This window comes from Prionailurus viverrinus, chromosome B4 (genome assembly GCF_022837055.1).
Source record: "Prionailurus viverrinus isolate Anna chromosome B4, UM_Priviv_1.0, whole genome shotgun sequence".
Taxonomy (NCBI): domain Eukaryota; kingdom Metazoa; phylum Chordata; class Mammalia; order Carnivora; family Felidae; genus Prionailurus; species Prionailurus viverrinus.
This window is the reverse complement of record NC_062567.1, coordinates 14,193,598-14,206,630: the sequence shown is the minus strand read 5'-3', so window position 1 is coordinate 14,206,630 and position 13,033 is coordinate 14,193,598. Positions and strand designations below refer to the sequence as shown.

Below are 13,033 nucleotides of genomic sequence, written 5' to 3'. Positions count from 1 at the left end.
AAAACACAACCAAAACATTAACGCTGACAGCCAGTGGAACATTTAACTCGCAACTATCCTAACAAACATTTCCGTATCATGAAATCACTAAGACTGTAACACCTGCCCCTGGCAACACGGGTTGGCAACACAGGTCCATTTCTTCTCCGCTCTGTGACACGTGGAATTATCATCTAGTTGGAGCTTCTCATTGGCAACGTCAGGAGAGAAATGTTTCAATAGCCTAAGCTCATCAGCACTGCACAGACTTACCTAAGCTTGACCTTGTGTTAGATCTTTCTATTATTGCATGCTTGCTGGGATTGTTTAACACTGAGCGCTTGGCGAGAGAGATGTCAGCCGTGACCCTTGTGATGGATATCCTGTGGGCGAAAAGTAACAGAAGACCCTGAGGTTACTAGTTGAATAAAAGGGGATAGAAGTACATTCCCAAAACGCATCTAGATTTGAGATATACAGTGAACATTATTTCCAGGTGAAAATCATTTTTAATGAATTGTTAATGACTAATCATTCATTTTTGCTTATCCTGCACCTCCTTACTCGGCATTTGTTGTGTGCTTACCAAGGACGAAGCGCTCTACCAGACTTAAGAGTCTAGTGGAAGAGATGGGCAATAAATAAGAAAAGAAAATTAACAAAATAATTAAAAGATCAAGACGGCTGTCGGAGAGAGGACAGATAGGGTGTTGTGACAGTAAGGAATTAGGGGGGCTCATTTTAGGTCTGGTAGAAATGAGAGCACCACAATTTGGAAGCTGGAAACAGTAAGATGACAGACCCAGAGAAGTAAATGTCTAAGTCAGTAACGGGAATAGTTGAGTAAAATAGAAGCCTCATGATACCTCATGATAGTTTGAAGGCAAAACTAAAAACACGAGGTTTGGTGAAAAGTCTGTTTCAGAGTTCTAGCCCCCCACCTCCCCTCGAGTCGCCAGGTGATACTCCCTTCCCCGTGTGATTTAACACCACTGGTTGATTCCCTACAGGCAGTAAAATACAAGGCCTCTGACCAGGAGACCCTAGGCAGAGACAGGACAGGGACACTTGATGGAAAAGGAAGGATTCTAAATGTTGGGCCACCAGCCCTCTTCCCTGTCTTACAGTTCTGACAGCCAGGCTTACATCCTCCAGGGGTCAGAATGGAAGATCTTTCCATGGGAAAACTGCCAAAGGGAGGAGACCCCAAGATAACGACATTGGAGGTTTCCAATTAGATGGTCCAGTGAGCCTGTCCTATAGGGAAGCATAAAGCTGACAAGCCCCACCTGTGAGCACAGAATTTCCAAGTGATCATGTGATACCCGCATTCTTAGGAGCCCCACAGCGCTCCCTGAGAGTCTCAGGAAAAGCTCTAACATGAGAGAGACCAAAACAAAAGGAAAAGCAACAGTATGAATAATATAGTTGATTCTTGAACAACATGGGGGTTTGAAGCACCAACACCCTGTGCAGTCAAAAATCCACATAGAGCTTTTGACTGCCCCCAAACTTAATAGCCTACTGTTGACTGGAAGCCTTACTGATAATGTAAATAAGCTATAAACACATATTTTGTATGTTATATATTCTGTATTCTTATAATAATACCTAACTTTTTCTTAATTTTCCAGTATTTCTAATTGGTTCACTGGCAGGATTATTCAAATGGTCACAGTTCCTCTCCCCAATTTTCCAATATATTTATTGAAAAAAAAATCTCATAGGGGCGCCTGGGTGGCTCAGTCAGTTGAGTGACTCTTGATTTCAGCTCATGTTCTGATCTCACACTTCTTGAGATTGAGCCCCACATCAGGCTCTCCGCTGGCAGCGTGGAGCCTGCTTGGGATTCTCTCTCTTCCTCTCTGCGCATCTCCTGCTCATGTACACATGCTCCCTTGCTCTCTCTTTCTCAAAAAGTGAGGCAGAGGCACCTGGGTGGCTCAATCAGTTGAGCATCTGGCTCTCGGGTTTCGGCTCAGGTTATGATCTTGCAGTTTCGTGGTTTCAAGCCTCACATCAGGCTCTGTGCTGGCAGTGTGAAGGTTGCTTAGGATTCTCTTTCCTTCTCTCTGCCCCTCCTGCTCTCTCTCTGTCTTTCAAATAAAGAAACATTAAAAAAAATCCTCATATAAGTGGAACCACACAAGTTCAAAGTTGTGTTGTTCAAGGGCCAGCTGTATTCAAAGTTGAAAGCCAGGAGATTATTATATCCAGGAAACTAACAAATTTCTGTTTAGAAACTCAGAATGAGTCGTTGGAAATTAAAAAGTAGAAATAAAAATTCAAAACAATAGCTGGAACATAAGAAAATCTAAAGGATAAAACAAAGAGTAATAGGCAAAGAGAGAGAAAATAGAAGGTATGAAAGTTAGAGAATTACCCAGCAGATTCAACTTCCAAATAATAAGAGTCCCAGAAAAAAAGAGAATCAAGAAAGCAGAGGAGAGGAAACCAAAACAAACAAACAAACAAAACAAAACAAAACAAACCAAAACTAATTCCATAAGAGTCTGATTATCCAAATTGAAAAGGATGGGCACAAAGGTTCAAAGTTCTACACCGGGACTCAGTCTTCACAAATTTCATGACATGAGGGACAAAGGAAAAAGACAGGTCCCACACTAAGTGTCCTGTAATTCTTTTTAATTTTTTTAATGTTTGTTTATTTTTGAAACAGAGAGGCAGACACAGAATCTGAAGCAAGCTCCAGGCTATGAGCTGTCAGCACAGAGCCTGACATGGGGCTCGAACTCATGAACTGTGAGATCATGACCTGAGCCGAAGTCAGATGCTTAACCGACTGAGCTACCCAGGTGCCCCACGTGTCCTGTAATTCTTAACAGCAACAATGGAAGCCAGAAGATAATGGGGCAAAAAGTTGTCAGAATTTTAAGGGGAAATTATTCCAATCAGAATTCTATAGCCATTTTAACTCTCAAATGGGAGAGTTGCTTAAAGACACTATTAGATATTCAGGGCCTCCAAAAGCTCTGAACTTTTCTAGGGAAACTACTAGAGGATGTTGTGGACTGAGATGACAGGGTAAACCCCGAAAGCGATCAAAGGATCTAAGGCAGAGGGGCTCCAACCCAAAAGGGGGGGCGAAGGAAACCCCAAGAATAAAGGTGAAAGATGTCGCAGAATGACAGAAGGCCCCCAGAGGTTCAGGAAGTTGAGTGACTACAGGATGCATTTCAATACGCTGCAGGGGTGGGGGGGCGGGGGCGCGGAGTGGTTCAGACAACTGGGGAATTAAGGGCTCAGTTAGGGCCAAATACAGAGAAAGTTAAGCAAGCATGAAAAGTAAAATTACTTATCTCATGGTTCCCATGAGAAAACACCAAAGAAAGAACTTTAGCGTGCTGTATGGCTCCTTTGAATATTACCCACAAGGTCATAATACATAGTAAAAATGGAACCAGCTGAAATTAGGATTTAACCATTGGGAGACTGAAAGAGGAGATGTGTGCAGGTTAAGATGTGTCCTGTAAGATGCAGGAGAGGTAAATATTTTGCAAGGTAGGAAGTCAATAGATAAAGCCTAACACCGAAAACTCAAGTAGCAAATCGAGCACGTTATCTAGAGGTAAGGAGTAACGAAGCAAAAGGGCCACCTCAAGTAGTTTAGAGTGGTTGTCAACTGAAGCACAGGACATTCGGTAAAATGCGGGAAGGGACTGCGGGCTGTTGTAAAGAAATGTGCGTTTATATGTCACAAAATTCATCTTTCCGGTGACTGATTCCATCAATTTGGACCAATTCATAGAATCCTCTATCTGCAACCACAGTCATAAGAAATAGTTCCATTACCAACACCCCCCCCCCAAATTCCCTTGTGCTGCCCCCTTTATTGTCAGTCTTCTCCCCCCTTCCCTAACCCTGGCACCCAAAGAACTGCTTTTCATCCCTCTGGCTTCGCCTTTTCCAGAATACCACTGTAGCCTTCTGAATGGAATGCCTTCCACTTTTCATAGTGGATTTGAGATTCAGCCACATTGTTGTACATTCCCATTTTTTCTTACTGCTGAGTGGGACTGCTGTTTTTTAAAAAATAAGTATTGGATTTTTGGGCTTTTTGTCCACTGAGGAGAATTTTATTTAACATGTAAGAAAAGCAATAACCAGAAAAGAGACACTAAAACATCAATCTAAACATCGTTTCATTATTATTTCAAAATGCATTCACAAGTGAAATCAGGCTACAGGTGAAACACCCAATGCTTAGTAATCGTTTAACATGTTTTTGTTTATTTGGGGGTGGGTCTAGTAGCTAGGGTGACACAATCTGGGAAGCTCCAGCTGCAAAGGAGGTGACAATTGAGCATCTGCCTGACCACGGAGGGGGTCACTCACCCAACACCGGTTTATTGAGTGCCTACTATGTGCCAGCCATGAGGGTGCTCTTCTGGAACTCAAATTCTTGTGGGATGTAGGGAGAGAGGAAGGAAGCAGACACGTGTGATGCCAGGTGGTAAGAAAGCCATTACAAAAATAATGGAGGGTCATGAAGACACAGATGGGGTGCAGGGGAGGGTACATTTGTGTTCAGGGAAGACCTTTCAGGAAAGTTGACCTTTGGTCAGGGGCATGAAGGAAGTGAGGGAATAAGCCACACGGACACTGTGAGCAGGGTGTTCTAGGCGGAGGGAAGAGTGAGCATCTGAAGTGGGGGGCATTGCAGCAGTACAGCTGGATGGGACCCAGGTACTGCTGGCGACCACAGTCTGGGTCTGGGCACTCCCTGGGAGGCAAGCTGCCCTGTGATGGGCACCACCCTGGGCACACAGTGGTGACCAGACAGACGAGACCAGAGAGCACCACACAGTCAGCCTGTGGGGAAACTGATTCAGCAGCAGGACGGGATTTTCTATAATAACACATCCTCCTTCCCTCACATGCTCAGACCTTTCCACACATGGTATGCTCAGCTGAGGACCCAACGACCTGCTTCGGTGGGCAGCTCTGTCAGCTGTGTGAAGTGGGGTCACTATCCTATTTCATCTCCTTAAGTGTGCCTTGGGGATTGTCACCACTTGGGGTTCCGCCAAAAGAGGGACCTTGAAAATTACAAGGGCAAAATTTGGGGGACGATTCAACTTAGAGTCGTGGCTCTAAACCCTCTGGGAATATCAAAACTGCCATGGAGGCTTTGAAAGTGACGTTAGGTCCTTCCTTAGAGATTGGGCTTTGGTCACAGGCAGCACAAAGCCTTTGTTGTTTGCTCTGATTTATTTTTAAAGTGCTGCAGAGGATTCTAATATGCATCCAGGCTAGATAACCACCAGTTTAGAAGAAGCTGTCTTCACATCTAAGCAAATTATCCACACGACAGAATACAGCGATGTAATGTTTCCCAGGATTATTGATTTCCAGTAAAATTCCCTCACAGAAGATTCAACAGCGTACATATCCCTACAATTCAGCTCGCATTCCAGACACTTCAGTGCTGACGGCTAACATTTGCAAAGTCACTAGGAAGGAAAACCAAATTTATCACTGATGGTAGCTCTCCTTCTTGTCCTCAATTTCCTTGTTAATTTACCTGTCAATGTCCTACAAGGTGAATCCGAAGATTGCTTTGTTTACACGACACAGTTGGTTAGGATGGATCTGATTTTAAATGGGCTACTCCACTGCACACAACAGAGAGAAGATAATGATTTATCATCTCTTCTTTGACCTGACACACTTTAACGCTATTTAACAGCAAGGATCACGATTCTGACAACTCTCCGGGGCTTCAACAAATGAACCTAACTAGGTTTAAGAACAGAAAAGAATTCCTGTCAACAGTCTCTTCCTCACCAACACTTCCTCTTATATTTTCTTCCCCTTGGGCTTCCAATTTTTAAAAATAAATTTAGTTTATTTCATAGATAATTAAGGAGTAGTTTTCCCCTTCTAAAATTCCATGTATAGGTCAGTGATGAGTTTCCTTCCCCTATTCGTGCCGAAACCAAAAGACATTTAATGATTCAGGGACTCTGGATGTCTTGCCATGTGTTAAAAAATTCAATTTTTGCATGGATTTTTGTAAGTGTATCTTATGGACCCTGTTAATGCCTTTGAGGATCTTTACTAGGTGATCCCAAGCCTAGAGTGTTAAACGCGAGCTTTATGGGTCAGAGAAGCCAAGGCAGGCCCATTAATAAAACCACGTGGAAATTACTCCTGGCCAGAAGCAGCAAATCAATATAGTATTCACATATTTGGTTCATTTGTCTCTTAAATGAAATCAGACTGAGTGGATAATACTTTAGAACATGGGTCCAAGATATACCCTATGGCTGGCATCTGTCTTCCAAATTCAGAACTTACTAGGTTTAGACAGCAAGGAAATACCATCTCATTTCTCCATCTTTGGTGTTTTGGAAAGGACAGTGGGCTAACTCAGCAACAGAAAGCATAGTGCTTTGTCTAACAGAATTTTCTGGGTGTGCATTCTCAAGAAGACCATCCCAAACTAGGATAAATGACAGAGGCAACAACGAAGAACTGAAAAGTAACTAAGCCTGGTCAGGACTATGCCTTTTTCACTTGGCCAGTGCCCGACATGTCGCCTTGGACCAAGCCAAAGACTATGTTTTCCTGGTACAAAGTGAAAAATACTTCATAAGTTATGGGGGAAAAAATCAAATTAGCAGCATTTGATTAGGTGGATCTTGATTACCAAGTCTTTTTTATACCTCAAATCAGTGTCTGCTTTCCTTTTCTGCCTCTTTCAGTCCTTTTCTTGTCCTGGCCTCCCTTGCTGAAAGCCAATATAAATTAGAAATGGCTATAGAAGCAGGTGTGGTCAAGGAAAAAGCAGTACATTAAGAAATATAAAAGAACACGGAAACCCACAGATACCATCTATTGTACCTGTGTTGTTAGGCTACAAGAAGGAAAGGAGTATCGAGGAGAGGCACCAAATATGTCTTGTTAAAAATGCAGAGATTTAAACCAGCCCAGTATGTTCCCACATCCCCTACAATCAACTCTTTGTTTAAATTTCGAAGTCTCCATTTTAGACTCCTATCATCTCTTTGATGCTTCAGGAAGTGGCTTAACCTTGACCACAGTGCCCATTGATTATCTGACTCAAGGCTTCCTTTCAGTGAACTTGAAGCAAGCTCCTTAAAGCCAAAGCCCTTGTCTGATTTTGCTCCTCGCAATGCCTGGCACATACAGTATGCTCAATAAAACTTGCTGAAGCAAGCTGAGGGGGAAGGGGAAAAGAGGAAAAGGATTCAGTCCAAGCCAATTAACACGACCCACTAGATATGGCCCTGGCTTTGTTACCAGTCACTCCTTGTCGAGGGACTTGACTCAAAGACCTCTAGCTAGCTTGCCTTCCCCATGATGCTGTACCACACCTTGATGCCTGGACATCCTTTCTAATGCCTTTCTAATTCGAGTTGGTGAAATCTTAGCTACCACTTTAAAACCTTTCCTAGAGAGGACATCCCTGTCTGTGTTCCTCCCTCCTCTCTTTACCCCAGACACACACATGCTGAGCTGCCCTTTCATTCACTTTATGTGTCACCGGTCGAAATTTCAACTGATGGTCGACACCTAACGTCCACAAAGACGGTGAATGGCTTCAACATCTCTGTGTTTCTCTAGCAGGACACATATAGGAGACATTCATTCAACAGTCACCCACAAGTATTGTTCACAATGGGCGCAGTTCCAGGCACTGAGAACACAACAGTTCATATAAGAGATTTAACAACAACAACAACAACAACAAAACAACAAAAAAACAAAAAACCTGCCCTCATGGAGTTTATATTCCAACTATGGGAGAATGACAACAAACAAAATTAATACATACATAAAAGATTCATGGAAAAAAGGAAGGAAGAGGGGATGGGTGTGTGTATGTGTGTGCACATATACCAAGAAGAGTATCTGGCACAGGGAACTGCAAGTGCAAAGGCCCTGAGGTGGGCATGTATCTGGCTGTCTGGCACACTCCCGGAACAAGGAAGTCCGTACAGCAGGAACAGAATGAGCAAGTGGGAGAGCGTAAGAGATGAGGTCAGAAGTAAGGCAGGGTGTGGGGGTGTGCATGGTCAGACCAGAGAGGGTCTTAAAGGCCACTATAAGGACTTTGATTTTTACTCTGTGTAAAAAGAGAAGTCATGGGATGGGTCTGAACCCAGTGATGGGATCTGGCTCACAGTTTAACAGGGTTGTTCAGGCTGCTGAATTGAGAAGAGACATTAAGGAAGCAATGATAGAAGCAATGATACCAGTTAGGAGGCAACTTATGATAATAATCCAGGGAAGAGATGATGGGGTCTTAGACCAAAAGGATAGCAGAGGATGTGTGAGAAGTCGGTAGATTCTTGATATATTTTAAAGACACAGACAACAGCATTTGGATGTGGAATGTAAGAGAAAAAGAATAGTCAAGAATGATTCAGGGCACGTGGGTGGCTCAGGTGGTTGAGTGTCTGACTCTTTTTTTTTTTTTAATCTTTATTTAATTTTGAGAGAGAGTACAAGTGGGGGAGGAACAGAGACAGAGAAAGACACAGAATCCGAAGCAGGCTCCAGGCTCTGAGCTGTCAGCACAGAGCCCGACGCGGGGCCTAAACTCACAAACCATGAGTTCATGACCTGAACTGAAGTCGGATACTTAACCGACTGAGCCACCCAGGCGCCCCGAGTGTCTGACTCTTAATGTAGGCTCAGGTCATGAGCTCACTGTTCGTGGGATTGACGCCCGTGTTGCCGTGTCGGGCTCTGTGCTGACAGCCTGGAGGCCACCTGCGATTCTCTCTCCCGCTGCTCTCTGCCCCTCCTCCCCCTCAAAATAACCATTAAAAAAAAGAATGATTCAATGATTTGCGGCTAATGGGTGTTAGAACTAAAAGATGAAGCAGCTATACCTGAGGTGTGGAAGACTATGAGAAGAGCAGGCTTTAGGGGAGTTGGGAGGTTCAGTTTGAGAAATCCATTGGACATCTTAGTGGTGATCCTAATAGGCAGCTGGGTATATGGGTCTGGAATTCGGCGGACAGACCGGCGAAGGAGTGCTATTTAAAGTCTTAAAATGAAATCATTCACGGAATGAGTGTAACTAGAAGAGAGAACACCAAAGGACTTAACCCTGGGTTCTCCCAGATGTGTAGCTGATGAGAAAGAACCAGCCAAGGAGAGAAAGGAGACAAAGTGAGATAAAAGAAAAACCAGAGAAGTGTGCTTGTAGGGAGCAAGCAAGCAAAGTATTTAAATGACGATGAGGCAGTCCAACATGTCAGTTACTAGGAGGGCTGAGGATTCACCCCTGGATTTAACGATGGTGAAAGTCACGGACGATCTGACAGGACTAGTTTGGGTTGAGCGATCGATGCGTAACTGGAGTACACTTCAGTATGAGAGGAGAACAAGTGTGTACTATGGGCTCAAGAAGCTTTGCTGTAAAGAAAAGGAGAAAAATGGAGCAGCTAGAGGGGAACAGGTGTTCTAACTTTCTTCAGAGGGAGAAAGTACCTTTTTAGATGCTGATGGAGTTTCCATTAGAATGAGAAGTAGCGATAAGGAGAAAGGAAAGGATTCTCCAGCTGTGTTGGGGTAGGAAGGGATCTAAGTGCCCAAGTCGTTGGGTTGGCCATTGCTAGGAATGTAGTGACAGGGAAAAAAGGAGGGCATTCCAGCAAACACGCAAGTGGGGCTCGGTATGGGCGTGGCAACTCTAGAGGTTCTCTGTTTGCCTCCATGGGGGAGAGAGATGACAAGGGGCTTGGGAATTGGTGAGAGAGGAGATGGTACAGACGTCAGAAAAGTGAGAAGACGATGTATATTATATCTGTGCAGCATTGAGAGCCAGCTGACTTTAGGGTGATACTAGTCAACAGGCCAAAAAGCTTATAGATGCAGGTGCACGGACAGACAGCTGGCTAGTCCAGGGCTGAGGATGTGCTGAGCAAGTATGACAGATATTTACTGAATCAGAGTGAACTGAATGAGACTTCTTGCCCGTCACCATAGAGACCTCAGAGGGCATTTTTCTCTTGGGATCACACGCCTGTCCCACCCGGGTTTTGTCACTGTCAAGAAGAAATCCACAAAATCCAGTATCCTGAAATACTCACCGCCCTTCAAATCTGTGTTTTAAAAAATCAAACAATGCTTTTTGCATCATATCTGTGACCTGCAATTGAGCAAGCAATAAATTAATAAGACACAATAAAAATACTACTAATTAGGATAAAACACTTCTACTCCTCAGACTGTTTAAAAACCTATGCTTCCCCTTTGGAAGAAGTAGCATGGAGACTCGTCACGTTATTTCCGTTGCTGAGTTGTGGTAGCCGTGACAATTAAAACGGGAACGTCCCCCCAACTTATCCTGATGTTTTAGTGACAATAACATGACATCGCAAGTGGTTTCGGGCAACTCTCCGTTTGATACTATTTCCCCCCAGACTGAGTAAACTAAAGCTAGCAAAATCTCCAAAGCAACAGCCATAAAAACAAAACAGAACAAAACAGGAAGCACTATGTACCACAGCCTGGAAAATAACATGCTTTGCTGCTACGAGCTCTTTAAGGTCTCAATTCAAGAGGGAGGTGGAGTCACAAAGCAGTGCTACTGGTGAAGGTCACGTGTGCTCCGGAGGGCAGCCACTCACCTCATAGCCCTTCAGAGATGGGCCCACCAAGACCACGGGTCGCATGGAAGGTACCACGTCATAAGGAGGAGTGTGCTCTGTCTGCAGAGAGAGAGGAGAGGACTTCAGATGGTTAAGAGGCAGGGGGAGCTGACATATTTTAAGTATAAATTGTTCTTTCTGAACTCTGTCATAGGAGGCACCGGCTTTCCAAAAAATTTTTCTTCTTTTCTTTTTTCTTTCTTTCTTTCTTTCTTTCTTTCTTTCTTTCTTTCTTTCTTTCTTTCTTTCTTCTTGCTCTTTCTTTTATTTTTCTTACTTGCCTCTTTCCTCAATAAACCCAAGCAAAGCATGGTGGGCTTATTTTCCTAAGGTTTTCAACTTACTGAATTGTCTACAGTTTTCTTGCTCGCCTCAAGAAATACTACTGACATATTAGTTCCTAAAGCAGGAAGTGCTGCTTTTCAGCAAAATCTAGTTGGAAGGACAGAAACATGCCTCATGCAGAAGAAGTGTTTAGGCTGGACTGGAGGTTAATACTGCTTTTTAAATGCATTTGAGAGTTTTCTGAAGAGCTGAGTGATCAGACTAACGTGGTTAATTGCAGAGAAAAAAAAGGTCTTATTAGCTTTGCATCCTGGATGTTGGTCTTACCTGGATAAAACCTAATTTCAGAACACTGTAACGCCCATTACCAAATACTTGCAAATCCCTATTGTACTGTGAGAATTTAAATTAACAGGCAGGCCTGTTCTAAGGATCCCTATCACAGGTTAGTGATTCATGGTTTTGGATTTTGGGTTTCTCTACCTTGGAACTTGAAAACTTAAAATGTAGCCTTTACGTGCCTTGGAAGAAAGGGGGTTAATGTGTGATAACATATTCAAGCATGCTGCAGGGGCCTCAAAAGGTTCATTATCAACTCGCACATCTAATATGCTTCTCATGAGCGGCCTAGGTCATGTCTCTGTTACATAACTAATTCATGCCTTTCTACGATAGTTTCTTTCTTTCTTGGAAGAGCAGGGGAATGAGCTACATTTTGTAGCAATTTCTAAAACTTCCAGAAAGTTTCAGCTTTAACTGCTTCACATAAAATGATCAAAATTTTTCCCCAAAAAATCAGGTAACAGCTAATTTGTTTGATCACATTAAAACTAGCTATTTCCATAGCAGAAAATGCTTACACGGACCCCAGAGGACTTTTTTTTAATGCAAAAGAGAGAGAGAAGATCTCCCACAGTGAGGTACACAAATCATTACTATCTGAATCTTCCTGCACTAAGGAGTGCCTGAAAACTGTATGTTTAAAGAATCACACAGACAAAAAAAATTTTTTTTAACTATTTTAAGAATTTGAAAAACTGATGTACAAACATGAATGCAATTTCTGCATCAGCCTGTTGCTCAAGAACAGTGTATGGTTGCTTAAAATTGCCCACTGCAAACTTTCTGACGTTGACTAAACTTAACTTGATTCAGGTGGGGGCTGGGAGTGGGCGGTAAAAAACATTGTAGTTTCAACCTGCGATTCCGCCCCTGGTAGAGGACAGATCCATTCTGGGGACAAAAATAACGCTGCCATGTGCTGTCCAATTTTACTCCTTAAAACTTTAGCTAGTGTTCAAAATTAATTTTAATAGACACAAGAAAGGTAGAATACATTTTCAAACAGGAAAAAAAAAAAGAAAAAAAAAACAAGACAAACATAATACAGTAACAGCACAAATGCCACGAGCACCACTCTAAAAGCAACCTAAAAGATGGAAAACAATCGTATCGGTGAATGTCAGGTTGGCTTTTGGTTTTTGAGCTCTACATTGAAGTTCACCACATAATCAGTAACACAAGAAGAATGAATACCAGTGCCGAAGGCATCATAAGCATATTTGTTATTACATTGATAACACCTGGGATCATACTGAAACTGTTTAGAAGCCGAGTCCTTATAACTATTCAGTAGAAGAATACCTTTTCCACTGTTGGGATCAGGAATATAAATTGCACATATTTCAGCAACGGCTACCAAGAAATTTTATTTCAAGCCTGTAAGGGTTAAGCGGCCCAGGATTTCATACATAAGGTCTTGGTTCCTTCAGTCTGTGGCTACCAACTAGCAAAGGGTTACCCATGCCGGTCATCAATCAGCTTCGTATTCGATAGGGTAGCTACAGAAATTACCTTATTTGATGGAATATTGGTGCTTTGTGCCCTAGTGATAACGACACCATCATTTTTATCTACCCTTTCCCGCTAGCCCTATTTTGTTCCAACTGTGTAGCTGAAAAAAATCGTGGTTCATAGACATCTGTAAGGTTTGGGAATTTAAGAGAAAGCAAACTTCAAAAAACACATCTTGACTAACATGGTTTTCGTTCAGGTCACTGCTCTGTAAGATCCAGAGCATCTGAAGGATGCAGATTTTCTAGGCATCTGTGCCATGA

General features: G+C 42.9%; 1 protein-coding gene across 4 annotated transcripts in view; it reads right to left on the bottom strand.

Annotated features, from left to right (window-relative positions):
• The window catches only part of CACNB2 (calcium voltage-gated channel auxiliary subunit beta 2), a 393,763-nt gene that overhangs the window by 12,414 nt on the left and 368,316 nt on the right, over positions 1–13,033 (bottom strand). For all 4 annotated transcript variants that reach the window (XM_047865059.1, XM_047865062.1, XM_047865061.1 and 1 more), the window contains 3 exons: positions 10,611–10,691; positions 10,071–10,129; positions 253–362 (listed from right to left, as the gene is read on the bottom strand). In XM_047865059.1, the coding sequence (XP_047721015.1) occupies positions 253–362; positions 10,071–10,129; positions 10,611–10,691 (250 nt within the window). The remainder of the gene's footprint in view (positions 1–252; positions 363–10,070; positions 10,130–10,610; positions 10,692–13,033) is intronic.